The sequence below is a fragment of the Diadema antillarum genome, unplaced genomic scaffold (genome assembly GCF_040938485.1).
Source record: "Diadema antillarum isolate AM-2024a unplaced genomic scaffold, OU_Dant_1.0 seq00001171_RagTag, whole genome shotgun sequence".
Classification (NCBI taxonomy): Eukaryota; Metazoa; Echinodermata; class Echinoidea; order Diadematoida; family Diadematidae; genus Diadema; species Diadema antillarum.
In genome coordinates, this window is record NW_027271974.1 from 588,951 (window position 1) to 615,693 (window position 26,743).

The following is a 26,743-nucleotide window of genomic DNA, read 5'->3' on the forward strand; positions in this document are numbered from 1 at the left end:
AAATCTAATGTATGTATTATTTGGTCTAAAAAATGTATTAATCCTTCCATAAAAGACATACAGAGATTGTAGAAAGAGAGTTAGTGTTGTTGTCAGCCGTTTGAAGTAATATCAAACAAATGTTAGTGTTTGTCCTGCTATTCTTGTTGTTGTTGTTGATGATGATGATGATGATGATGGTAAAGAAATTGGGATGGGAAGGAGGAGGATAATAATGCTACTCCTAATGATAATGATGATGATGATGATGATGATGATGATGTTGATAATAATAATAATAATGATAATAATATGATGATAGTAATTATGGATCAAGCGCTTTGGGTGTATCCTAGTCTTCTTATAGCCCATAATTCATAAAATTTGAATACATTAGCTAGTATTGTGTACTTCATCAAATAAGACTGTTAAACTGTATGGCACCATTTCTGACAGAATTTGTGAAAGTAGCATTCAGACATTTGATCTTCAAACCAGAGATAATTGATCCCTGACTAGCAAGATAAAAGCCTTAGCACTCATGTTCCTTCATTTCCTACCCTATTCACCAGACACCAACCTCCCCTCCCCCTCAACACCTCCTACCAGATCCTTGGTCTGTGGGCTAAAGGTTGAAAAGTCCAAGGTTTATGTCCCACGGGATGGACATTCTTGGACCTGAGTCACTCAGCAAGGTCCACTCACCAGGCGAGACCTCCTTTTTGTCACATGAGTGAAGGTTATGTCGTAAATTGCTGTTGTCTCTGGCCAGAGAAGGAAAAATAAAGCTAGCGCAAACAACAAGGAATGACAAGCCATAAGGACAGAGAGAGAGAGAGAGAAAGGGAGAAAGAGAGAGGAAGTAGGATGGGGTTAAACTGACCACATGATCATTGATGTTGCAAGCAAAAAAGGTCGCATCAGTGACCTACTTCAAAAACTTTGGATGTCCAGTTGCCGTGAAGAGAACTAAAATGTTTTCGGAAAGAGTAATTCCCAAGATGAGCCCGTTGCTACAAACCTGCTTCTTTGTTTCATCTTCAATTTGAACAGTAGCAAATTTTGTCTTTTCAGAACATTGATTGATTCAGGAATCCTTTCAATAGTGTCATTGTTTGTTTGTTTGTTTGTTTGCTTGTTTGCTGTTCAAGTAAGAGAAAACTTTGTATGAATGATAATAAGGATGCACTATAATTATTGTCTTAGTGAAGAAAATAATGAATAACAATTAATAATTCTGGAGGGGGGGGTGGGCTCTTTGAACCAAAGCCTGCTATTAACCTTATGAGGGCAGGCTGATTTTGCTACAACACACATTTCCCATAGACACTTGCTCGAGTATACTCGGGACTCATCCTCAATGAGTTAAAAGAGGTTGGCGTTGAAGCCTAAACAAACATAAGAAAAAACGTTGTACTTATGTCTGCAGAGTTTTCCTTCACTGAATGGCATACTTCAATGGAATACAGGTGTGATAGTTCAAGTGATAATGTTTTATTAGGACAAATTCTGGCTTTAAATGTAGTTGAGCTGGACTATTTTGAAATTACACCATACCTAAGAACAGATTCGCAGTGTTGAGGACTGTTGAACCGACTATGAAAATTGAAATGAGTCTAGAAATGTGGGGTGGTATAGAACAGATTGTACTCCCATCTTTATCTCACTGAAGGTATTCCCGAATGTATAGACAGGGGGTCTATGGGTAATAGGTGTTTGAACAAAGTCAGCTCATCCTCAATGGGGTAATATTCATCCTCAAGATGGCTTTTTGCACAGTTGCATGGTACAATCAAGTGGATGGCTTCCGTGGCAGTGAACTCCCAAGTTAAGGTTCAAAGTTTATGGGAGCAAGACAGGGGGACCTTAATAAGGTCATAACTTTGAGAGAAATGGATTTTGAATACCAGCGTTCGATGAAGGTTGTTCATTTTTCTGGCTCTGACTTTTTTTTTCTCTCCTATCTCAATTGTGGAAGAGAGATCAATAAACAGTCTGATCAGCTCCATAAATAATTGATGCCTTTTTGTGTTTTGTTTTACAGCTCTTAGTCAAGATTGGAAGAACAAAGGGAACCTTCTTTCGAGGGGGGGTTCTTACCCCTGCACTTGGCCTGGTAATGATGAAAAATGGAAGTCCAGTAGAGTGACAGTAAAAAGGGCTCTAGATGTGGGACAGAGGAGGCAGAATAGGAGAAGGAGGGGGGAATAGGACTGAAAGGGATTGCATAGTTAGACTGGAAGAAAAAGAGGGGTGTAGGATGGACATGTGGTGGCTAGGATTAGGTACTGGAGGTTGCTGAACTTTTGGGGGAAGGGAGTCGCAAAGCTGCAGTGATGGAGCCCTTATCGGAGGATGAAGAAAGAGGCAATTGCAGTGGGGTTGGGGGCAGGGTTATGGAATGGGTTTACGTCTTCTACCAAACTAAGAAATTGATGCATTAAAAGTCTCTTGTTACCGCTGGAAGTTTACTTTGATGTAATTGTAATGTTGGTAGCATTTGTGTCAGTGTCAGTATTGCGAGGATTTCTTTTTGTGGGCTGGTGTGGGTGGGGCATACTTCAAGGATTAGAACCAGCACTGGCTATTGGGCGGAAGCTCGGTGGTCTAGTGGATTAGAAGCCTGTCCGGAGATCAGGAGGTTGTAGGTTCGAATCCTGCCCAAGTGTGTGTATGCTCATGATTTCTTTCGGCATGGTTACTAATAACACACTGATCAGTTTGGTGCTTATTTAAGTCGATGTAGGGCAATTCGTTAATCAGTTGCAACAAAAGATGTTAACTTGTGGAGTATTGCCAACATATGGATCTTGGAAGAGAGTGCTAAAGAAGAGGTAAGGTAATAGAAAAATTATGATTAATTGAAAGGATCCATCAAAGTAAATAACTAACAGGAATTATAAAACTTTTAGCAGAGAAGAAAAGCAGAAGGATAAGGGAAGGATGGGGAGGAGGGGGGAGGGAAGGGGGGGGGGGGGGGTAACAGGAGGAGGAAAATGCCAGCTGAGAAAGAGGCAGGCAGGAAAAAAAACAGTGAACCAGAGCTTGATCTTGTCATTAACAATGGCAGACCACAATTTATGATGTCCAGCAAAGAAGGCTGGAAGATTATGTGTGAAATTCTCCCTGGGGAGTTAAGTTGAGAATATGACAGAGGGACCGAGAGAAGAGAGAGAAAGAGAGGGGGAGGGGAAAAGGAGTAAGTTTGAGAAAGAAGGAGGGGAAAAAAATCATGAAAATAATCCTTGGGTAGCCTTGACCTGAGCAAAGTTAGAATGGACACCGCTGGCTGGCTGGACATTGGCCGGTTTGTGTGCCTGCCGCATACATCAATGTCCATGTCCGACAATAATGTACAGGGTCTGTGTGTATGACCATCCAGCAGTAACCAGTACCACCAACTTTAACCCCCCCCCCCCCACCTTCCCTTTGCGTACAGACCATCCTCACCCCCTATCTAGCACTTCTTGTACTTTGAGTACAGAAAAGGGCATTCGTGTTTCTAGCAGACATTTATTGTAGACACAGGTATGGTTTTTCTCTGAGGTTTGTAAATACTCCAAGTACACTCACCCACACACACACACACACACACAATTGCACACACTCAAGCACAATTGCACACATGCATACACTCACACACAATTGCACACATGCACACACTCACACACAATTGCACACATGCTCACACTCTCGCGCACACACACACTCTATCTTCTATGGAAGTTCAAACCTGAGTCCTGACACGGGACCCTCTTTGCAGTCACGCTGTTCATTTTGCTTCCGTCCCCGGCAATGGACTTTTGCACCAATCAAATCGGTCATGGTAAGTCGATACAATACCACTGGTACTTTCAGGATGAAATATAAAGGTGTGGATACCAATGCTCAGGAGTAATATTTGTGACCATGATCATGAGGTGGATTTTTACCCACGACCATTGTCTTGATAGGGGAATGGGGAAAGGTGGGTCCATGTTATTTTGCTGTTTGAATGTTTGTCACTACCACCTCACTGCAATGACCATGAATTTATGAAATACATTCAGTCTTCTATGCAACAACCACCATGCTGGTGTAATAGCCTCACAAGTAAAATATCAGAATTAGGCCATGTAGTTACACTCTGTCTACCATGTTAATTTCTAAGGATTTCCCTTTGCCTCCTGTGGTTACCTGTATTCCTTGAGTGTACCATATGATCTCAGTGTGTGCTGTTAGTATCATATCATGTGGTATTCTACCATGCAGATTTGTAATTGTTGCTGCTTATCAGCTGAAGATGAGTTGGAAGACTGGATTTTTGATGGCATCACCTTCCTTTTTTTTTTTCAAGTTAAACACATATTTTGTTATCTTTCGAGTTTCACTTGAAAAATGATTCTCATACTACAGACGAAGAATGCCACTTTAATCTTACATGCTATGAGCACCAAAAAAGGTGGACCTATATGTGCTATACAAGTAGCCACTATTATTATTATTATTATTATTATTATTATTATTATTATTATTATTATTATTATTATTATTATTATCATTATTATCATTATTATCAGCATCTTCATTACCATCATCATCATCATCAGTATCATCATTATCATCATTATTATTTTGTATGATTTGATTCGATTTCTACTGTCTTTTCTTTTTCATATCAGGTTATAACACAAAATCTAATGTCCTATGATAAATTCTTTCTGTGTCATGTCAGCTGAGTGGTATACAACTTGAACTTTACAGCATTGCACATGGAAAAAATTGATGAAATTATGAGTGGATCTGAGTGGGCAAAAAGCCTCTTGTGCCTCTAGCCCATGGTCCAGACCCCAGAAGCTCAAGGAGTTCTCGATGTTCTCTGGTGCTATCTTAGTCTTACTGATGGACACTAGATCTCTAGTCTGCAAATAATTTAAAGTTTGTCTGAAGTACTGAATGCCAGTGAAAAGGCTTAGCAATTCAAGCCTGGTGCCTGAGCATGATAAGGGTTAATTAAAAAAAAAGAACACTGTAAAGCACAATATATTCGAGGCGCAAAATTTTCATGAACTAGAGCCAACAGCCTTTTTTTTTGGCATGAAATTTCCGTGGATTACCACTGGCATTCAATGGGTATAGTGTAGGCAAGAACTTCCGCAAACATTTGGACTGTGTGAATCTTTGCTGTCACAAAACTTGCTGGATTAAAATGCATGTGAAGATACCTCGTTTTACAGTATATATAGCTGGATAGCATTTGATGGTTATTTTTGAATTGTCAAGAAGTCCTGTGGGAGTTCATATTCTGAGACTATTTTGTGAATTTGTATTCAAAAATTCTGTATGGCCGTAATCTCCTGATAATTAGATGGTGGAAAGTAAAAAAAAAAAAAAAAGTGAATAACCTCTGATACCACTTTGTATTGAATGAACAACAATTTTGTTTTAGTGTGTATGATGTAGATTTAGATCCTGAAATTTCTTGTGTGTCAGTATTATCCGCATGTTTTGAATTGTATCTGTTGATCAAGGATTGATTCAGAGGCTACCTCTTCCAAGAGTTGATTACTTCAACGTGATATTATATATTTGATTGTATTTTTCACTCACTTGGATATAATAATCTGCTTCAAGCTTACTAAGATTACCATATGCCAGTGAACCATGTGCAGTGCTCTCTGTGTTGCACAAATTTTCTTGAAACCTATGAAGTACTGGTTACGCCAAATATTTCGCGAGGTTTTTTATTTTAGCAAATTTCGCGAGTCAGGTGCTACTCGCGAAATTAAAGACACACGAAAATGATGATTCTGATCCTGATATGAATGTGACACAAATGTATACATTTCTCCATTTAGTACAGAATGTCACGATCGCGAATTTAACCACTCGCGAAATCGTTGAGAAGTCCAGATTCGTGAAAATTTAGATTCGCTTGATATATGGCGTATACAGTAAACTATGTTAAGTTTAGTAATCTGTCTTCAACACCAGAGATTGGCTGATTTCAGCCTACAGTTGCTAGATTGTTTAAGCATTCACATAAAATGTTGAATTAAAAACAAGTTAACCGTATGGAGTGTACCAATGTCATGAATTTCAGTTATTAAAGGATATTGCAAAGGCATGATTCTTTGAGAGATGAGATGATCTTAATTAGATGTGAAATGACCTTGAAGGACTTATTGTGGGAAAGGGGACTGTTGACTCCAAGAAGACATTCTTGTCTTTCATTGATAAGACTGAATTTGCTCATGGCCTTAGTACAATATAACATTCATTAGTGAGATTTGGTACTGTACTTTTTAGTCTTCAAATGTACAACTTGTATAAAGAAAGGATATTTTTGTCCTTTAAAGAAAAAAAAAATTCACCTGTATTTTCTCTGAAATTGGGCTCAGACTAAGATAGGTCTATACATGGTCTCATTTACAAAATGACATCTATGGCTGCAATACCTAAGTTGAGAGTTGAGAGTATATACAAGTTCATGTTATGAGATGCATTTCTTTTTCTGTCATTTTTGGGCCAGACTGTCCCCCACATTAAAAGATTTTTGATATGATAGACAGATTGGATGCTTGTCTGCCAAGACTTACAGCTGTCACACCAAACTACCTCAGGTTGGCTACTGACACTAGAGAAAGCATCTAAACCGGATCTCGGTTCCGCACAAGCCGAGTATAAATGGGCTCATTTCCCGGAAGGCGACTTTTGCCTCGGCATTGCACTGCGCCTTAAAGCATTCGTGTAAGAATAGGGGTAACCCCTGTAAACTATGGGGTCAGGATTTTCTGTGATTCTCCCTCTCGTTCTGTGCTGCTTCTGTCATCGTGGTCAGCCCCTCAATCCCCCAAATATGGGCGCAAGGTCAAAGGGCTCCCTCGCTTGGACATTCCTTGAAGTTGCCAGAGGTCCTTAAACTTGGGCCGTGTGTGGGTGGATGGGTATCATGTGTGCTGGAGGGAGAGAGACCAAAAGAAAATGAAGACTGGGAAACAGAGACACACAGCGGTAGAAGAAGAGGGAATTTGAAGCACAGGAGTAATGGGACAGAGGGAGAGATATAGAGAAGAGAGATAGAGATTGATAAAGATATATTGACAGACATATAGAGATAGATAGAGATAGATAAACATATAGGCCTATAGACAGACATATTAATATGTAGAGAGAGAGAGACAGACAGAAAGGGCATCCAGATATATATAATAAACATATGAAGAGTTTGTTTGCAAAAACCGGTAAGTCCATTTTTGAAGATTTTGAAGTATGGTCTCTGTCATAAAGTACAAAATAATACCTTTTAAATGATATATTGGTCACTACATATAAAGGTACATTTTTGAAGTTATGGTCAAAAGAAGCAAAATTTTTCTTATTATTCTCTTTATTTTTATTGACCTTCAATCGCAAATATCTCCATTTGGCAAATATGGACTTATCGGTTTTTGCAAACAAACTCTTCATATATAGACAGACATATTAATATGTGGAGAGAGACAGACAGGGCAACACAGAGAGAAACCAAGACAGACAGAGTCTATACAAGGTGAAGTATTGGAGTAGGTAGAGAGATATCTCATGAAACTTTGGTATTAGAAAGATCGAGAGAAATAGATAAATTGAGAGACATATAGACACAGACAGATCAGAAGTAAAGATGAACAGAAAAGAAAAGCTCAAGAAAGGAGAAAAGAAAAGGAAAGAAAGACAAACAAACAGTGAGAGAAATGGATATAACAGAGACAAACACAGGAAGAAAAACAGACAGATGGACAGACACAGATAGACAGGCAGACAAACAGACACAGACAGAGAAAGAATTGAGCAGATCTGAGGCAGGAAGAGTGAAGTAAGAGGTATAAAGGGTAGATGAAGAGAGAAAGAGATTGAGGTATACTGACAGACATAAGTATGAATAGAGGCAGAAAGAGAGATTTATATAAATATAGACAACCAAAGAGACACAGGGAGAAATAGACAGGTAGGCAATGGCAGAAAGAGAAAAGGACAGACATACAGACAGACAGACACCAAGAGACAGAGAAACAGACAGCTAGACAAGCAGAGAGACAGACAGACAACCAAACAGATGCAGAGAGGGGGAGACAGACAAACAGACAGTACACAAGACAAAAAGACTGACAGACAGACATGGACAAACAGACAGGTAGAGACAAAGAGACAGACACGCAGACATACACTGTAGACAGGCAGAGAGAGAGAGATACGGAGAGATAGACAAACATGGCAAGACAATGGTAGAAGAAACAGGCATACAACAGCCACAGACTGTTCTATGCACAATGAATATGCAGCCAAGTTTAACATTCTCAAGCTTCTTGATGCAGTTCAGTTCAATTTCAACTCATTCAAAATTGTCTGCATTGAATATGATTACTAATAAAATGCAGTCATTTTTATTAAAAAAAATATGATAAGGCATAGTATCAATAGTCTTGGTACACTTCAGATTCCTTCAGTCTTATCTGTGGTTATTTTTGTATGTTATTTTATGTATGATGATATTGATGATAATAATAATAATCATTAAACTACAGATTGTTAATTTTATCAGCATGAAATCATGATCTTTGTCACTTCTTCATGTACCTTCATTTATTTGATTGTTTGCACAGTCCAATAATAGTCTAGATGCCATTGGTAAACTGTAAATAGAATAGTAGCATCACAGTCGGATTTCAGTCTTTTCTCTGTCACAATTTTGGAAACATTGAGGTTGATTAACCGCATTGCGTGTCTGTGTCGTGTAGCTATGATTTGAATTCCGCAGCCTATATGTGCTGTCAGTCATCGTGATGATGACGCCAATGTCATGCCCTTGAGTTACCTTGGTTAGAGGCAATGAGTCTTGCTATATTACCTGCTATGTTTATTCTTTGCCTAATGATATTTCAAACCACACATCCGCTACCACAACCTGTAAGACGTTTGGTATTTGTGACAAACAACAAGGTTGAAGGTCCCTACAACCAGTCATTCATCAAGACGCCATTACATCATCTGTCCCATATTACCGTCACTACCGACTCACATCCATAAATATACAGGTTTTGGCAAGGTGTAGAGTAATGTTTTGTGCTTTCATTGTAAAGTTCCCAACCTATTTTTCTCCCTTCTAGAGCCTGTTTAGTACATCGAGCGACTCACTCAAAAGACTTTTGAAATCCAACTTTTGCCAGGAATATCCATTTTTTGTGAGCGACTGATCCACTTACTAGTCAAACATAACAAAAAGGAAGACATATTCTTGCTCGGCTTTTGTCTACTGTATCGATAATGTTGGATCTTGCACCTGACTAGCTAAACAGCAGCCAATCTGAAAATGTGGTACAGATGCATGTACTGCAAGTGCTTTTAATAGACACCATATATTTTGATTACATGATATTCTGCATATCGGGTTGTACGAGACAAATTGATGAGTGGTAAAATTGCCATCAAGAGCCTCTGTGATGGATGAGTTCTACAAATCTTGTAAATATTAGTCCTATTCAGGAGGCAAAGGTGGCAATTACCCACCTTACATTTCTTATGCATCGCATTTGTGTGACAAACCTTTACACTGATAAACATTCCATTTGTGTTACAGGAGGCAATATTTTGGCATTTTCCTCTCCTAAATATCAGTTGAACAGGGAAATAAAGATAAGATTAATATGAAACACATGTAGGCCTATGTTTTGCATGGTGACACAACATATGCTCCTGCAGCAGTTGCTCTGGTCTTATTTTCCCCCAAGGACTTAGGGATAGGGTTAGGGCTGTGATAGGGTCTTAGGTTTAGTTTGATGTGAGGATTAGGATTAAGTTTTGGGTTATGCTTGTGGGTAGAATCTTATGTTTGGTTTAGTGTACAGATATTTCATGGGAGCAATTTTCGCAAGAACAAATGTCACAGAACCGTTTTGCATATGCTGTACCCCCATTACACCTGTTTGAAACTCTTCCGTGAAAGAGAGCTACGAATCATGATGCAGAGATGTGCTGGTGATGATGAAGGTAAGTGCCACACCCTGGTATCTCTTCACCCAAGTGACATACATTAACCCCTTTGCCTTCACCCTCTTATCTCCAACTTTCCAGATGATACCTCAACAAACCACACACCCACCGCAATGGCCGCCACGAGTACCTCACACCAACCCGTCCAGAAGCCCACCTCCACCCAGGCCCACATGCAGTCACCGCCGCCAAACTCCTGCTGCCAAGTCTGCGGGGACAAGTCGTCGGGGTTTCACTACGGCGTCCTGGCCTGCGAAGGCTGTAAGGTGAGGCCAGCACTATTCACACACCCCCCTTTTTGGGCGGGGCCATTCTACCAAAGTGGTGACTGCCCCCCTAATCACAAACTTTTGTCAGGATTAACTCAAATCAGTCAAATAGATGTTAACCTGTTGAAGACTAGTCTCGAGTATACCTACATGGACAGGTGTCTGTGCGGAAATCCCAAGCATTCTCAATTTGGAGGAAAGAATCTGAATTTTGACCATTTTTGTAGACTTCAAATATACCCAGAGTTTCATTGCACTGTAATTTTACTCCATTTTTGTCAATTTTAGATATTTGTGATTGAAGCTGCTAAAAATGAAGAAAATGATAAGAAAATATTCAATATTCTAAGTCATTTCTTCAAGGATATTCCTTGTGAGATATCACTGGAAAGATTGTATTTTACTTCATATCTGTTGGTGGACATACTGAGAAATGCTTTAAAAAATGGCACTTATCTTTATTTTTCAATGTAAACTCTTCATATCGGATGTGAAGTAGACTTCTTGCCGAAGTGGTTATTTACTATATACTAAACCCCTTGTGTCTTTTCGCTGAATGCAGGGATTTTTCAGGAGAAGTAGCAAACGAGAGAAGGAATACACATGTCGGCATGGCAACGGCCACTGTACGATAGGACGGATGAATCGGAATCGCTGCCAACACTGCCGGTACAAGAAATGTCTCGCAGTCGGAATGTCCAGAGACGGTAAGACATGTGAGGACCCGCCCCTTTTTATGACTTTGAGTTCAACTTTTTGGTTCCCTTCTTTCCCTGTTGGTTTGGCCTCTTTTTCATTTCATTTAAATATTGTTTGTGCATTTGTTAAATGTTTGTTTGTTCATCGTTTGTTCATCGTTTGTTCCTGGATTTACATTAATTCATTTGTAGAAGAACCGGGGGTCTAGTGGACTGGACTCGGGACCTACAACAGTTAGGTCTCGAGTTCAGATCCTACCAGGTGTGATTTACATTTATCCATGTGTGGAAGAACCGGGGGTCTAGTGGACTGGACTCAGGACCTACAACGGTAAGGTCCCAAGTTCAGATCCTACCAGGTGTGATTTACATTATTCATGTGTAGAAGAACAGGGGGTCTAGTGGATTGGTCTCGGGACCTACAACGGTTAGATCCTGAGTTCAGATCCTACCAGGTGTGAACATTCTCAAGCAATTTATGTTTCGTCCATATTGTCACTCAACATGGTGGTATTATTAGTACCGTAGTGGTAAACTGGTAGTCATACAAAATGTAGTAGTAGAAGTAGTATTCAGTAATCATCCCAATCTTGACCTACATGTCGTAGTTCTAAACATTAGCCAACCCACTCTGATGAAGCACTGTGCCTCATTGAGATTAACAGGAAGGCCATGGGGAGACAATGGGGACTAAGGGGATTAGGTAATCTCTATTCATCTACAGTAGTTTCATCGATTATTTTGTAGAATTATGTGCCGAGGGACAAAGGGATTCTCCTGTTCCCACAGTTATCCCGTTGAAGACTAGCCTCGAGTATACTCGGGCAGGTGTCTATGGGAAATGTGTGTTGTAGCAAAATCAGTCCATCCTCAATGGGTTAATGATGTTGAGTTTAACCCGTTCTATGCAGGAACCTGGTAGCCTGTAAATTAAGTGCATGGGGATTTTGATATTCAGTATGGAATGGGTTAACATTATTGTGATTGTAAAATTCAACATGCGTTATAGATGTGGGATGTCTGTCTATTATATTTACCCAAGTTGCAATTGTATCAATGGAGGTTTATTCGCAAATCACTTATAACCTTAATAACACTTTCTAGCATGCTTTGCAAATACGAAAGAAAGGGGGAGTCCATTGAAATGTTTCCCAGTACTCATGCGCTCCCTCACGTAGTGCGGGAATTAACTGAATTAGGCAAGGAAGGGGACATCAACACACGATGAGTTCTCGCTCACTCTGTCCCGGTGAGTAAGGGGGTTAGTCAGTGCGCTAGATGTCATTGCATTTGACAGGGGGACGTGGGGAAGGTGTCGCCAGTCAAATGTTCTAATGCCCATTCTAATGCCCATTTGGTGGCAAGGAGCGCTAATCCCCCAATAATCAGCAGGACTTCCCATGAGTCGATGAGCATCACACTGATGTGACACAGTCCAAACATAGAGGGCGCTGTCTGTTGATACCTTATGGCGAGTATGCGAGAACCTGGTCCTGAGGTTCCTGTAGTCTCTCTTTTCATGAAAATCATTATCCCAACCAAGAAAGGATGTTATGTTTTCATCAGCATTTGTTTGTTTGTTACATGTAGTTTGATTTGTTTGTTTGTCTGTGTGCAAAATAACTCTTTAAGGATTTGTTGCCTGAAAATAATAAGGGTGTTTAAGTCGCCAACAAAGTCATAGTGTTTGAGACATCTTAACCCATTGAGGACAGGCTGATTTTGCTACAATATGCATTTTCCATAGACCCCTGCCTGTATGTGACCCACTACAACAAAAGGATCCTAAAGTCGCTGACGGCTGAGCCGAGAAAATCGAGTTTGAAGTCACATCATCAAAACTGGTTAAAACATTCAAATTTTCATTTTTGGCATAAGTTTGTAATCTTATGTTTTGCCTGTCGTCTGCTGAAATTTCCAAGCTAAATGATGAAAGGAAATGCAAGAAATCAGCATTTTTCTGGGCCATGATTTTCCGACTTTCAACGTAACAGAAACGTGTCCGAAGATTTGGATTTAGTGCCGCAGCTAGACTCCGCCCCTAGCAACAAGGGAGTGATCTTATTGGTCAGTGCGTGACATCCTGATTACTGATTGGTCGTGCGTAGACCGCTGGCGCTAAGCTTGAATGAACATCGCGGAGGTCGCTAGGAGCGTGCCTTCTATCGTCAAGCGGTGAAAACTGTCTCGCCTCCCCTTGATCATGATAGCGTCAGAAGGAAAACTTTGAAGGCGTTTTTCTCGAAACTCTGATATCCTCATCCACTTGACATGCGCTAATAAAATCATTGATATCTCCGCAACCGAGTACTTTTATGAGTTGTGCCATGTATGAAATTAAAGGAGAAGAGTAAGGGAATAATGTTATGCCATTTTCAGAAAATTATCTTCCCCGACTTTCGGGTCCTTTTGTTGTAGCGGGTCACATATACTCGGGACTTGTCATCAACAGGTTAATGGCATTCTCATTCTCGGCCGACGAGTTGTAGATGGAGTTGGATGAAATTGGTTGGAACAGATGATTAAATTTTGGTAGTGATCAGGGAAGTTTTATAGATTTTTGAAGGAGTTTTTATCTATTTGCAGATAGGATCAATGAACTTGTGAGTTAAAGCTGTGTGTGTTTGAGGTCTACGTATGCGCTCTGTTCAGGCAAGGCGCCGTGCTATTGGAAGCTGATGACATTAGGATAAACGAATAGCTTCTATATTGGAAAATTAGTTGATTTTTTGCATGTATGTATGGATGGATATTAACTGCTTGGCAAAGTTTTGTGCTCTCAGAATGCTTTTCTAGTCACAATTATTTATTGCCTGTTTGGCCATAACAAGAAAGAGTCACTATACTCTCACAAACTTTCCTTTGTATGTGTCAGTGAATGTAAATATCGACGGGCAAATGCATCTTGCGCATTAAGACAAAAGTTCCACTACCAGTGACTTTCCATTCTAAATACTCTTTTAATGATTACATGATAAAACATGATGTATTTGGAGCATTCTTCCGGCTATTAGTAACTGATTCAAATGAAATGAAAGCATAATGTATGCTTAAGGTAGGGGCAAGATGAAATTGTTTTCTTTACTTTGTTCATCTTTTTAGTGAAGCATTGAAATTTATTGTCTCATGAAATGAAGAATGTGATATGTCTTAAACATGATATTTTAAAAGGGTATTCTTTTTTAAGGACCATGCACAAGGACGTTGTATTGTAAGATGACTTGCCTCTGGAAAGTCGCAATTTCCCAGAGAGGTGGGGGAAGGAGAAGGAGGAGAAGAAGGAGGGGGAGGAGGAGGAGAAGGAGGAGGAGGAGGAGGAGGAGGAGAAGGAGGAGGAGGAGAAGAAGGAGGAGGAGGAGGAGGAGGAGGAGGAGAAGGAGGAGGAGGAGGAGGAGGAGGAGAAGGAGGAGGAGGAAAAAGAGAAGGAGGAGGAGGGAGAGGGGGAGAAGAGAAGGGGGGGGGAAGAAAGGAAATCGAGGGGAGGAAACAAGGAAAAGATAAGTTGAGGAGAAATGCGAGAAGGAAAGAAGGAAAGTTTGAATGGAAGGGGGAAGGAAGGGGAGATGGAAAAATAGGGGAGGAGAAAGAGAAAGGAGAAAAGGAAAGGGAAGAGGGAATGAAAGGGAAAGAAGAAAGCAAGAGAAGAGAGGTAAATGATGAGTAAAAAGAAAAGATGACAGAAAAAAAGAGAGGGTAGGCCTAAGCGAAAGAAGGAAGGAAAGGTAGAAAGGAAGAAAAATAGAAGGAAGGGGAAAAGCAAGAGAGGAGAGAGGATGAGTAGAAGAAAGAGAAAGAAGAATAGAAAAGGAGATGAGATGAAGAAGAGAGAGGGAAGGATGAGAAGAAAAGACAGAAAATGGATAGGGGAAAGAGAAAAAAAAAAGAAAGTAGGGCCTAGAGGAAGAAAAGAAAAAAGGAAAGGAAGAAAGGAAATGGAGAAGGAAGGAAGAGAGTCAATCTCTGAATTCCTTTAAGAATAAATTAAAACCATTTTTATTGAAACTTTACAACATCCAACAGAGTTAGTTTCCCTTTATCATCTCAGTCAAGTCATCATTTTTTTTTTTTTACATAAGTCCTCCTATTAAACTATGTCCCTCTCTGTGTTCTAAATATAACGATGTGTTTTTTTTCTCCTGCATTCTTACCAACATAACTACGTATAAAAAATGTTTTGCATTACATTCAATCCAGCTTGTATTTTATCACTTATTTTACATTATGAAATCCAGATTGCTTGCGTTCACGATGGCACATGCTGTAGTTCCCTCTTTTTTCTCCCTTTTTTTCCTCTCTTTTTTTCCTCTTCTTTTTCCTTTCCTTTTCTCTCTTTTTCCTCTTCCCAATCATATTGATGTCAGTTGACATCGGTTCGTTTATTGTGTTTTATATTGATGTTTTGTGTATTTTTCTGAGGGTCCCATATCGTACAAGCTTTGCTTCTTAGTGGGACCCTCCACTTCCATCCTCATCCTTAGTTGACTTGTATTATACGCTTTATGTATTTAACAAAGATGTAATCACATCTACTTTTCACTTTCATAATTTTCTTATGTACCTTTTCAAGTTTTGTTCTGTATCACAAATATCCCGTGTATACGCAATGTACATAAAGTTCTTTGTTCATTTTGATGGAGGTGAAAATAAAGTTGAAAGTTGAAAGTTGAAGAGAGTCGAAAGCTGGAGAGGAGAGAGAGGAGGAGGAGAAAGAAGAGAATTTAGTAGAAAGAAAAAGGAGAGAGAAAGGGAAAGTGAGGGGAAAGCACAAGAGGAGGAGGAGATTGAAGAGGAAAACAAAGGAAAATGATAGTGGAAGGGGAATGGAAAGGATGAAAAAGCAAGGAAAGAGGAGAAGGAACATAAGAAAGTGAGAGGAGAGTGGATGGGGGATTGAAGCGAGGGAGGAAAATGAAGAAATGATAGGAAAGATGATGAAAAGGCGAGAAGAAAACTCAATATAAGAAAGGAAATGGAGATGAGTAGGAAGAGATGAGGGGAAAGAGTGGGTGGGTGACTTGAGGGAGAGGGAAAACTGGTGAGGTAGTATTTTGTGCTGTCTCTGTGAACAGGCGTGTTCATTAACACGAAGGATTACATTCACCGGTAGTCACCGGCACCTTCTCGCTGTGCTCCGTAGGAAGTGACACACTGCAATTAATTTAACCCTGTTAGTGCCATGGATTCATACAAGCCATTGACATGCTATACAAGCCCTTGACATGCTGTACAATGTATATGGCAAGCAAGTTGCCATTGGTAGTGACAGCTAAAATCGAGGACTTGATACCTTGAATGTTCAAGCCTCCCATATCACTCCTGTACAAGGCAAATGACACTATGAGGATTGAAATTAAGCTACTCAGGGTCTCCAAGTTTTGTAAAGATAAGTGTTGTTTGTTTCATTCATTTTAAAGATGAAATTCAAAAAATTGGTTAAGTCACTTTTTTCCTTGTCCTGATTGTAGGCAATGGTAAAAAATTAATTCCTGTCAAAAAGATATAATGGAAACTTTGAAGGAAATGCAAAGCAGAGGTTTGCATTTAAATGTCCGTCATCTGGAGTTGTCCACACATAATGTAATAGAGACATTTTTGATTTGAGAGTAACATAATTATGATAATGGTAGTTTCCTTGACTGCAAGTACAAAATGCTCACAGCTTATTGGCTGTTGTCATGTTCCTGCCATGGTAAATATGTTTGATATTTAAAGTTGCAAGGTGGTAAGCACTTCCTAAAACAGGGCCCAGGTACAACGTAGGAGATGACAGGGAGTTTGGCAGCGTTGTACTGCTGCCTTTAAAAGACAAGCTCTCTCTTGTCGCAAACTCAAATTGAACTCCAAGTCGGTGATTTTGCACCTTGCGCATGAAGTGTGACTCACCATGTAGGTGGCTTAATTGATTCCACCAAGGACTTACCCTCTATTACCCCCCCCCCCCCCATGCAATCTCTCTTACTACTCAAGCATGTAGATAGTGAAGTATATGAGCCTGTTTCACCAATAGATATGCATCAAGCATAAAGCTCATATCTGAATATTGTGTTTTTCTCCCCAAATATGGTGATGATATATATGAGCCTACCACAATCAGCTCAAAGATGCCACAACAAAATGAGATAGCCAAAAGTCTTTAAAATTGATGATTTTAAAATCAACAGTTATTAGCAAACACCAGTTGCTAGATTCCCTGAAATATACTATGCTGTTAAGTACAGTACCAAGTCTGGAATGATCAAATCCTTCTTGGTTGTGGAGATTGCTCCAAATTATAAGGTTTTTGTTTGTTGGAACTCAGCAAGATACTGGTAATTCTTGAGTAGACCAATCCATATTGTACTAGTCTAATTGCATGTTTCATTTAAGAGGAAGCTTAGCCACCTGAAATAAAGTGGGGATTGCTCCAAATTATAAGGTTTTAGTTTGCCGGAACTCAAGCAAGATACTTGTAGTTCTTGAGTAAACCCATGTTGTACCATTCTTATTGTGTACTTCATTATATCATGAGGCGGTTTTGCCACCCAAAAGAAAGTGGGGGTTGCTCTGAATTGTAAGGTTATAGTTTGTTGGAACTTGGCAAGATACTGGCAGTTTCTGAGTAGACCATGTTGTAGTACATTGTAGTTGAATTGTATGCTTCATGTATGAGGAGGTTTTGCCACTTGAAATAAAGTTCTAAGGCAGAGAAACAAACATATGAATTTGCAGTCTGAAATTCCCATTTTTTATATCTTACATCCCTGGTACGTAGCCTCACTGGTCCAAGTTAAACTGTATTTTAGAAACGTCGTGGGTCTATTTGTCGATGACATCATACCAGACCCCTACACTGTCCTGTGCATCTTAACAGCATAATTTGTTATTTTAGATATTATAAAAGAAAGAATAAAGAATGTAACACTTGGCAAGAATCTTGTCTTCATCATTGACATGTGAATGTCATTGGAATTATCTTGTAATGACTTGATCCCAGTATATGGTAGGAGAGAGTTTTGTGTAATGTACTAATAACTGCTGGTCATCCGTAAAGAGCAGCAATGATAACGTAACGTTGTTAGTATCAAGGTTACAGGTGGCTTTTACCCCAACAGCTGACGTGCCGGTGTACTTTTGCCGGACCGATCAGCACCGCAATGTGGCATTGACCACTGGAACAAAAAAGAACAAAACAAAACGAAACAACAACATAATGATAGAAATATAAATATAAAGATAATAGAAAAAAAAAATGACCAAAGATTTCCCCAGAATTCAGTTAACCCATTGAAGACGAGTCCCGAGTATACTCGAAGAGGTGTCTATGGGAAATGCGTGTTGTAGCAAAATCAGCCCGTCCTTAACAGGTTAAATGTAGCCTCCAGAGCATGTAAAAAAAATAAAAAATCTTGTCTGAGACTTAGTCTACTGCCTTAACCCTTTCATTACTATACCAAGGACACCTTTCCTGTATTGTCACTTTACTGTTGTAATGTGTATGCACAAAATGAGTCAAGGGGTCTCAAGCAGGATTTAACTGAACAGCGCCATCTACTGTTCAATGTACACACAGCATTTGCATACATACCCTTAGTGCACATTAGTTTGCCCCCTTGTGGGCTATTGATTGTATGACACCTGAACTTGTTTCCTGTGCAGCATTTTAGCCCTGAATTCACGCTGAATGCAGTACCAGGTAGCATAACTTTCCTTACAGTCTCCTCACTTGCAAAGTGCTTTTACACCACTCTAGCAGCAAAGTGGCATCCTTCTTTAGTTCTACATGAAGAGTTTGTTTGCAAAAACCGATAAGTCCATATTTGCCAAATGGAGATATTTGCGATTAAAGGTCAAGAAAAATAAAGAGAATAATAAGAAAATGTTTGCTTCTTTTGACCATAACTTCAAAAATGTAACTTTATATGTAGTGACCAATATATCATTTAAAAGGTATTATTTTGTACTTTATGACAGAGACCATACTTCAAAATCTTCAAAAATGGACTTGTCGGTTTTTGCAAACAAACTCTTCACATGTAAATGCAGAAGTGAGATGGCAGACTAGCAGAGATCATAGCTGCCTAGCTAGCAGAGATCATAGCTGCCAAGTGTTTCTGATTCTGCAGGCTCTCCTAGGCTCAAAAAAAAAAAATAGAAAAACCTTGATATCTATGTCTTGAAGGGAGACTATAAAAAGCCTCTATTAACCCTTCAATGATGAACTGATTGTGATATAACCAGAGCTGCCAAGTCTCCCTGATTCTGCAGAAGTCTCCCTGAAAATGTCAAAATCTGTTCATATGTCTGAATAAGAGAATATTAGAATCTCCCTGATTTGGGAATTATTTTCGCCCATTGAAATGCATGTAACGCACAGATATCTCCCTGATTGCTGTGTGGAATCTTCCTGATTTGGACAAGGGAATGTTGGCAGACCTGTATAACATTAACACACATTTCACATAGACACGTGGTAGTGCTGCAAAGTCTTTCCACTTCTGCACTAGGCACCAAAAAAATATTGCTCTGTGTCTTGACATAAGACTATAAAATGCTCTTGCTCGTTGAGGACAAGCTGATTTTGCTCTAACACAATTTTTTTCAGAGACACCTGGCCAAGTATACTTGTTGAGATGCATGTAACAAATGAGTTGCTGATTGCTCTTTGAGAACCTTCCCGATGTTGATATTGTGTTGATGGTGCCAACCTTGTTGTTGCGTAAAATCTTACCATGTGGTATTCAGCGACTCTGGTAAAGAATGGAGACATTTTTTTTAGCCCACAATGATTGTGAATCATTTTGATGAATGTGGTCCGTCTTCTCCCATCTCAGCTGTTCGCTACGGAAGAGTGCCGCAGCGGGGCAAGAAGAACGGTCCCGTCGGGACGCTGACTCCAGGGGGCGCCACAGCCATGCGCAAAAAGAGCACGGACTCCGAGTACGGCCCCAGCGACAGCGACGACATCCTCCAGCCCTTTCCACCCATGCCGGTCAACGGCTCCACGACCTTCGACCTGACCCCGCCACATTCCATGCACGCGATGAGCGGCGGGGACTCAACGCTACACCTCAAACAGGCCGAGATGTACGACCTGGTCAACACGATCTCGTGCGCCTTCCGCATGACATGTCTCTACACACCCTCAAATGCACCGTACCTCAGGGGTTTCACTTTTCCACAGGTAAGCTTGTCACAGTCTCGTGTCCACCTTGTACTCTGTACACTTACCTGGAAGTGCTTATAAGACAGAATTGAGACTTTGGGATGAAATTTGTGATATAGTGTATGAGTATTTAACATAAAAAATATCAATAATAGGAGAGAATTGAAACAACTTTAACCTTGAAAAACTATCTTAACAAATTAAATCTTTAAGACAAGCCATTATTGGTCCCAAAAACTGATGCTTCATTTCATAAATACAAAATAAAGTAAGTTTGTATCAGTGCACAATTGACTGTACTTGTTTTAGCCATCAAGGGCCTACGTACATAGTCATATTTTGTGAGCTCTTTGTACCTGCCTATATAGATAATTCTTCCAAACATGATTGCTATTGGGTAAGTTACATTGATTAATCAGTGATGTTTAACTCTTTATGTGCCACGTTCGCACGTCCGACTTGGTCGACAGCGTGCCAACTTCGCACATTCTGCTCAAACACACAAAGCCGCCAAAACCGATCAATAAATCGCCTAATCCTGCGGTACAATGAAAGCGTTTCTCACCCTTTTGTTCCTCTCACATCCAGCTTGCATTCTATGTGGTGATTGTCTATCAAGCGGTGTTCCCGACTAGATTTGCGTGTACATTCTAAGTTTCTGTCACAGTTTTATGTGCAAAAGTTATGCCTTCACAGTAATGTAGGAACTGGTCATTCAAAAGAAAAATTGAAAATACATGTGTCATACAATTTATATCAGAGCAAAGCTTGGCATTCCTCTTCAACTTTGCTCACTATTGTGTCCAGCTTAGCAGAAATTTGTAGAAGTTATGCAAATGGAAAAAACAGAATTTGTTCTCAAAGCATGACTACCTTCGTGTCTCAGAATAACGTGGCACACAGGGGGTTTCCACCATGGCACATGAAGAGTTAAGGTGGTGATCATATAGTCCACCAGGACAGCCAGCCTGACAGATGAGGGAGAAAAGTATATTATACAATCCAAGTATCATAGGTGGAGAGATGCTAAATATCTATTCAAATGAGGCATGTTATTGGGTGTGAAAATCTTGAGCAAAGACTTGAAAGTGTTGAATGTACTTCATTTGTCCCTTCCCCCCCCCCCCCCAAGGAAAACCAGAACTCACACTTCGCCACGGAGGACATGGACGTCCGCGGCCGCAACCAGTGGGTCCAGCTGTCACAGATTCTCGACCAGGCGGTCAGCGGTCAGGTGGAATTTGCCAAAGCCATCCCAGGTTTCAGGAATCTGACCCAGGATGACCAGCTCCTGCTCCTGAAAGCAAGGTGAGGCTTCTGCATCCAGAAAAGACATGAAGAGTTTGTTCGCAAAAACCGATAAGTCCATATCTGCCAAATGGAGATATTTGCGATTAAAGGTCAAGAAAAATAAAGAGAATAATAAGAGAATTTTTGCTTCTTTTGACCATAACTTCAAAAATGTACCTTTATATGCAGTGACCAATATATCATTTAAAAGGTATTATTTTGTACTTTATGACAGAGGGCGTACTTCAAAATCTTCAAAAATGGACTTATCGGTTTTTGCGAACAAACTCTTCACATGCAGACAATCAAAAAGACATTATACACTGATGCAATCAATATGACATCATACACTAACACAACCAATACACATTCAATACAAGAGTATACACTACCACCATAAATTATAAGAATCTATGGCATTAAATATATCACTGACACAGTCAATATCACATTATGTACTAATGCTACATTTTCCAAATGTGCTTTATTCCAAATATGTTCGCTACCGGGTATGTGCTAGTTTGAAATCTCATTTATCTGTGTATTGTATATACTTTGTATTCTAGTCCAAATCTGCGACCAGGTGGTTAAATTTGTATGTTTGGATATTCATATTTTTCTTTGCTGTTTGTAATCAAATTGCAAGCATTTATCCCCTGGTCAGAAATGCCTCGCTATTTCCTTGATATCTTTCATCTTCAATCTCCATGACGTAGATGTTGAAGTTAGAGTGTGCCTCAATTTTCAAGTAATGGTATTTTTTCGAGGCAGTTGGCATTGATATTTCTGAATTGCTCACCCTGACTTCTCTCTGATAACAGCTTCTTTGAGATGTGGGTTGTGAGGATTGCCCCTCTTCTGATGATCCCTGCTGCACCCCCGGCCAGCAATGGAATGGGCCCTCTGATGACATCGCTGACTCTGGACCTCCATGCGGGAACGGGCGTGGCCACCACGGGGTCGCTGCTGTGGCAGCAGCTCTACCATGTGGTGGGGGGAGACCTGTACCACGCCATGCATCAGTTTGCTCAGGAGTTCAACCAGCTGGGCCTTCTGGAGACTGAGGTGGCGCTCTATACAGCATCAATCTTAGCGGCAAACGGTAGGCATGCTGTTTCTTCCTTTTCTAATACTTCTTCATCATCTCCCCCGCCACTACTGTAAACCCAGAGATTTTTGCATGCATGAAACCTTTACATATTTTGTGAGCAGCTTACATTTGGGAAAGTAAAATGCACGCTAAAGTTTTTGTCTACACAATGCGTTGAATGCCAGACGCCAGTTCGTGAAAGTTTTGTGCTGCAAAAAACATGTCGACTCCAATTCGGAAAAGTTTCATGCCACAAATGGTGCTGGTTTTGCAGTAATTTTCCAACCAGCACTGGAACCAGCTATGGAACCAGCAATGCATTTTCATGCCATCCCATTTCTTTCTCTTGTCAAACTACCATTGTCTTCTTCCTCCACTTCATCCTCCTTAGCTTTTTGTTCTGCCTTCCCTTCCTGCTCCTGCTTCTGCTTCTCCTACTCCTCCCCCTCCTCCCCCTCCTCCCCTTGCTTCTCCTCCAAACCTCCTTCTTCTCCTCCTCCTCCTCCTCCTCTCCTCCCCCTCTTCTTCCTCTTCCTCCTTCTCTTCCTCCTACTTCTCCTTCTCCACCACCCCTTCTTCCTTCTCCTCCTCCTCTTCCTTCTTTTCTTCCTTCTCTTCCTCCTACTTCTCCTTCTCCACCACCCCTTCTTCCTTCTCCTCCTCTTCCTTGTTTTCTTCCTTCTCTTCCTCCTACTTCTCCTTTTCCACCGCCCCTTCTTCCTTTTCCTCCTCCTCCTCCCCCTCTCCCCTTCCTCCTCCCCCTCTCCCTTCTTTTTTCTCTTCCTCCCCCTCTTCCTCGTACTTCTCATCCTCCTCCTCCCCTCCTCTTCCTTTTACTCCACCTCCTACTCCACCTACCCTTCTTCTTCCTCTTCTTCCTCCTCCTTCCCCTCCTCCTCCTCTTCCTCCTCCTCCTCCTCCTCTTCCTCCTCCTCCTCCTCCTCTTCCTCCTCCTCCTCCTCCTCTTCCTCTTCCTCCTCCATCCCCTCCTCCTCCTCCTCCTCCTCCTCCTCTTCCTCCTCCTCCTCCTCTTCCTCCTCCTCCTCCTCTTCCTCTTCCTCCTCCTTCCCCTCCTCCTCCTCTTCCTCTTCTTCCTCCTCTTCCTTCTCCTCCTCCTCCTCCTTCTCCTCCCCCTCCTCCTCCTCCTCCTCTTCCTCGTCCTCCTCCTCCTCCTCCTCCTCCTCTTCCTCCTGCTCCTCCTTTTGCTCCTCCTGTTTCCTATACTCTGTCCTGTAGCCTCCATCTTCTCATGGTACTCCTTTTCATCCCCTTCTTTCTCCAGTCTACTTCTGACTCCTGTCTTGCATCCATTGTTCTTCCCACTCCTCTTTTCATTTCAGTCTCTTCATTTTCATCCCTATTTTGTTTCCTTCCCTTTTGCTATTCCATCTGTGCTCTGTAATTCTTTGTGTAATAACTTAATTCTCAAGTTTGAGTTTCTTCAGTTTGTCTCCCTCTACAAATGAAAATTTGTTAAGATCGCAACTGCTGATCTGTAAATTAACAAACATGTCGGAAAAAAGGAACCAGTGGGACTCGAACCTGTCATCTACTGCTTTCCGGGCAGCGACACTACCACCAGGAAAGCAGTAGATGACAGGTTCGAGTCCCACTGGTTCCTTTTTTCCGACATGTTTATTAATTTACAGATCAGCAGTTGCGATCTTAACAAATTTTCATTTGTAGAGGGAGACAAACTGAAGAAACTCAAACTTGAGCCTTCACCCCTCTGAATAATATCTTTCTTTCATTTAACTTAATTCTCTTCGACTTCTCTTCTTTTCGACAAGTAGGATTGAGTGGAATTCAAGCTGTAGTACACTGAATCTGTTCTTCATTAATTTCAGACATATCAATTCTTTAATTGACAAAGGCTATCATCCTGATTGACTACATGTTCTTGTTTCAAAGTGAAGATTTTTTTTTTTATATTCCTTTTTTCCTGAGAGGGACTCAGTAATAAATGAACTGCATCATTATAAAGTTGATTTATTTTCCATTCATCTATTCAAATGGTTCAACGAAGTAGCTCCCCTGATGAAGGCAAAAATGAATGCTGGGAAATCTCTTCCAAGACAAGGGGGTGTCAGTTAGAAAAAGAAAACTATTTCTAAATGTGATAAAATGTAAAATCTGATAATTGTATTTTTGCAAGCAAGATGTAGGCCTACACTGCATTGAAAAAAAAAAATATATATCACTCTTACATCACCTGAGTCTGAATTTCTTTGAAAGACTGGCATTAATGAAAAGGGGCGTTGCATAATCTTGCTTATATTCTTATCTTTGCAACTCATTGACAAGTTGTTCTGTGTCAATAAGTAAGCACCAAATCAGTAAAAAGAAGATAAAAAATAAACAACTTGATGCAAACATTTGTTTGACTCGGATTCATATCCTTGCTGAGATTTGTTGGAGAGGGGTGCTAAAGATGTGACTCTGTTGCATTTCTCCACCAGATATCATGGGTCTGGGTAACCCTCCAGCAGTGGCCGAGCTCCAGCACCAACTGGTGGAGGGCGCTGCAGGTGCAGGTGGACGGGAACCACCCGTCCGCCTCCGCCCCCCTCATGGCCACCCTGTACGGGCGGGTCCAGGAGCTGCGGCGGATCGGTGGCATGCACCGGGACTTCGTGATGGGGTGCTCCCAGCGCTGGCCCGAGCTCTGCCCGAGTCTTCCAGCCCTCTACACGGAGATGATGGACATCACGATCATGTGATTGACGGGGCGGGAGGAGGTGGCAGCAGCCGACGCCCCAAGATGCAGATGTTGACCTGAGATGGGATGGGGTGTGCAGCTGCGTCTATCCAATTGTGATAACAGGAGCAAAGGAAATAAGAAGGAAACGGGAAGTTTGCGGAAGCAGAAATAATGCAAGAATATGAGCAGAATGATGAGAATGCGATGAAGTACACAATTTTTTTTTTCAATGAAATGAATGCAAAGTTCTCTCTGTGGTCACCAGGAGAGTCAACCCTTTCAGAGCTACATCTTGAAAGGAGGAGACGGGGATGAGACGATGATGCAAAAGAGTAGAAAATACAGATCTGGAAGAAATTGAAATTGCACAATATCCTCATCGTGATGCTCATTATGAATTTTCTTTGGTCATCACAGGAGCCAAGGATGCACTGTGGAGATCCCTCAGCAGAGTCTCAGATGTTATTTCCTTTGAGAGAAGAACGGTGTTTCAATGTGTGAGATTACAAGTGTTACGATTACCCATGTGACTTGAGAAAACAAAAGGTAATGTTGGTGTTCGTCGCGTCTGTATGTGTGGAATTTTGTGCAGTTGTTGTAACCTACAATGTACCTTGTTCCCGTTGTGGCTCTTGAATGTCTGTCGATGTTGAGTCGTAAGAGAACTCTCTGTGATAACTTGAAAGACGGAGAAAAAAAAACAAGAAATCAAATATTCAAACTGTGTGTGAATTCAACTAAAGCGTTTACAGTTCAGGGGCATTTTATTATGTTAGTGTAGTCCTCACATCAGCATTCATATCTTTGTTTACTTTGTGAGTATTATTATCTGTAGTACAAGCTTACAATATAAAAAGTATGTTTATATATCTGGTATGTTTTTTGCTCGTAGAAGATAAATATCAGATTTAATCAGTGAACATGCATGACGTGGTGCCAAAAGATATGAATGCAAATTTGAATGTAAGTGTGATCTTGGCCAATAAGATGCCATATCTGGTTGCCATGGTAACTGGATATTGCACATCCATGGCTTGCCTAGAGCAATCGCTTGTAATGTTTGCATATTTAAATGCAGAGCAAGAAATATGCTGAACATTGCGAGATACACAGCACAATGAATAGATGAAAGAAACCAAGGAGCATTTCATTTTCCTGTATATATGTTACTATTCTGTATATTCCATGGTAGGTGTTTATAACGGCAGGGATATTTTTAGTGTGATTGCGTGTGTGCGTTATATACATACAACACACTCTTTATTATTCTTTTTTTAGGAGGGCATTCACAATCAGAGATATTAGTAATACATCTGCTTTAAATCCATTTTGTCAGTGATATCCACATTATTAGCAAGCAAGAAATCACCTCATCGGAAGTTTTCAGTACCGCATTGATACTAGTAAAAAAAAGTGAAAACAAAATTCATATATTAACTTTGTTATGCCTGTGATATCCAAGTTTGTTGGGAAAAACAAAAACAAATGATGCTATCACAAGTTAACAAGTTGGTAACCAAGACAGTGAAAGGTACAAATGATATAAATTTACTTATTAATTTCAAA

The 26,743-nt window shown here is 40.5% G+C and overlaps 1 protein-coding gene across 1 annotated transcript in view; it reads left to right on the plus strand.

Annotated features, from left to right (window-relative positions):
• The window catches only part of LOC139744409 (ecdysone-induced protein 78C-like), a 41,048-nt gene extending 14,915 nt beyond the window's left edge, over positions 1-26,133 (plus strand). The window contains 9 exon segments of the mRNA XM_071654849.1: positions 10,069-10,253; positions 10,819-10,963; positions 12,453-12,461; positions 14,839-14,841; positions 19,765-20,114; positions 21,229-21,404; positions 22,208-22,488; positions 24,936-24,994; positions 24,996-26,133. Coding sequence (XP_071510950.1) covers positions 10,101-10,253; positions 10,819-10,963; positions 12,453-12,461; positions 14,839-14,841; positions 19,765-20,114; positions 21,229-21,404; positions 22,208-22,488; positions 24,936-24,994; positions 24,996-25,196 — 1,377 coding nt within the window. The 5' untranslated portion in view covers positions 10,069-10,100 and the 3' untranslated portion in view covers positions 25,197-26,133.
• The last annotated feature ends 610 nt before the right edge of the window (positions 26,134-26,743 follow it).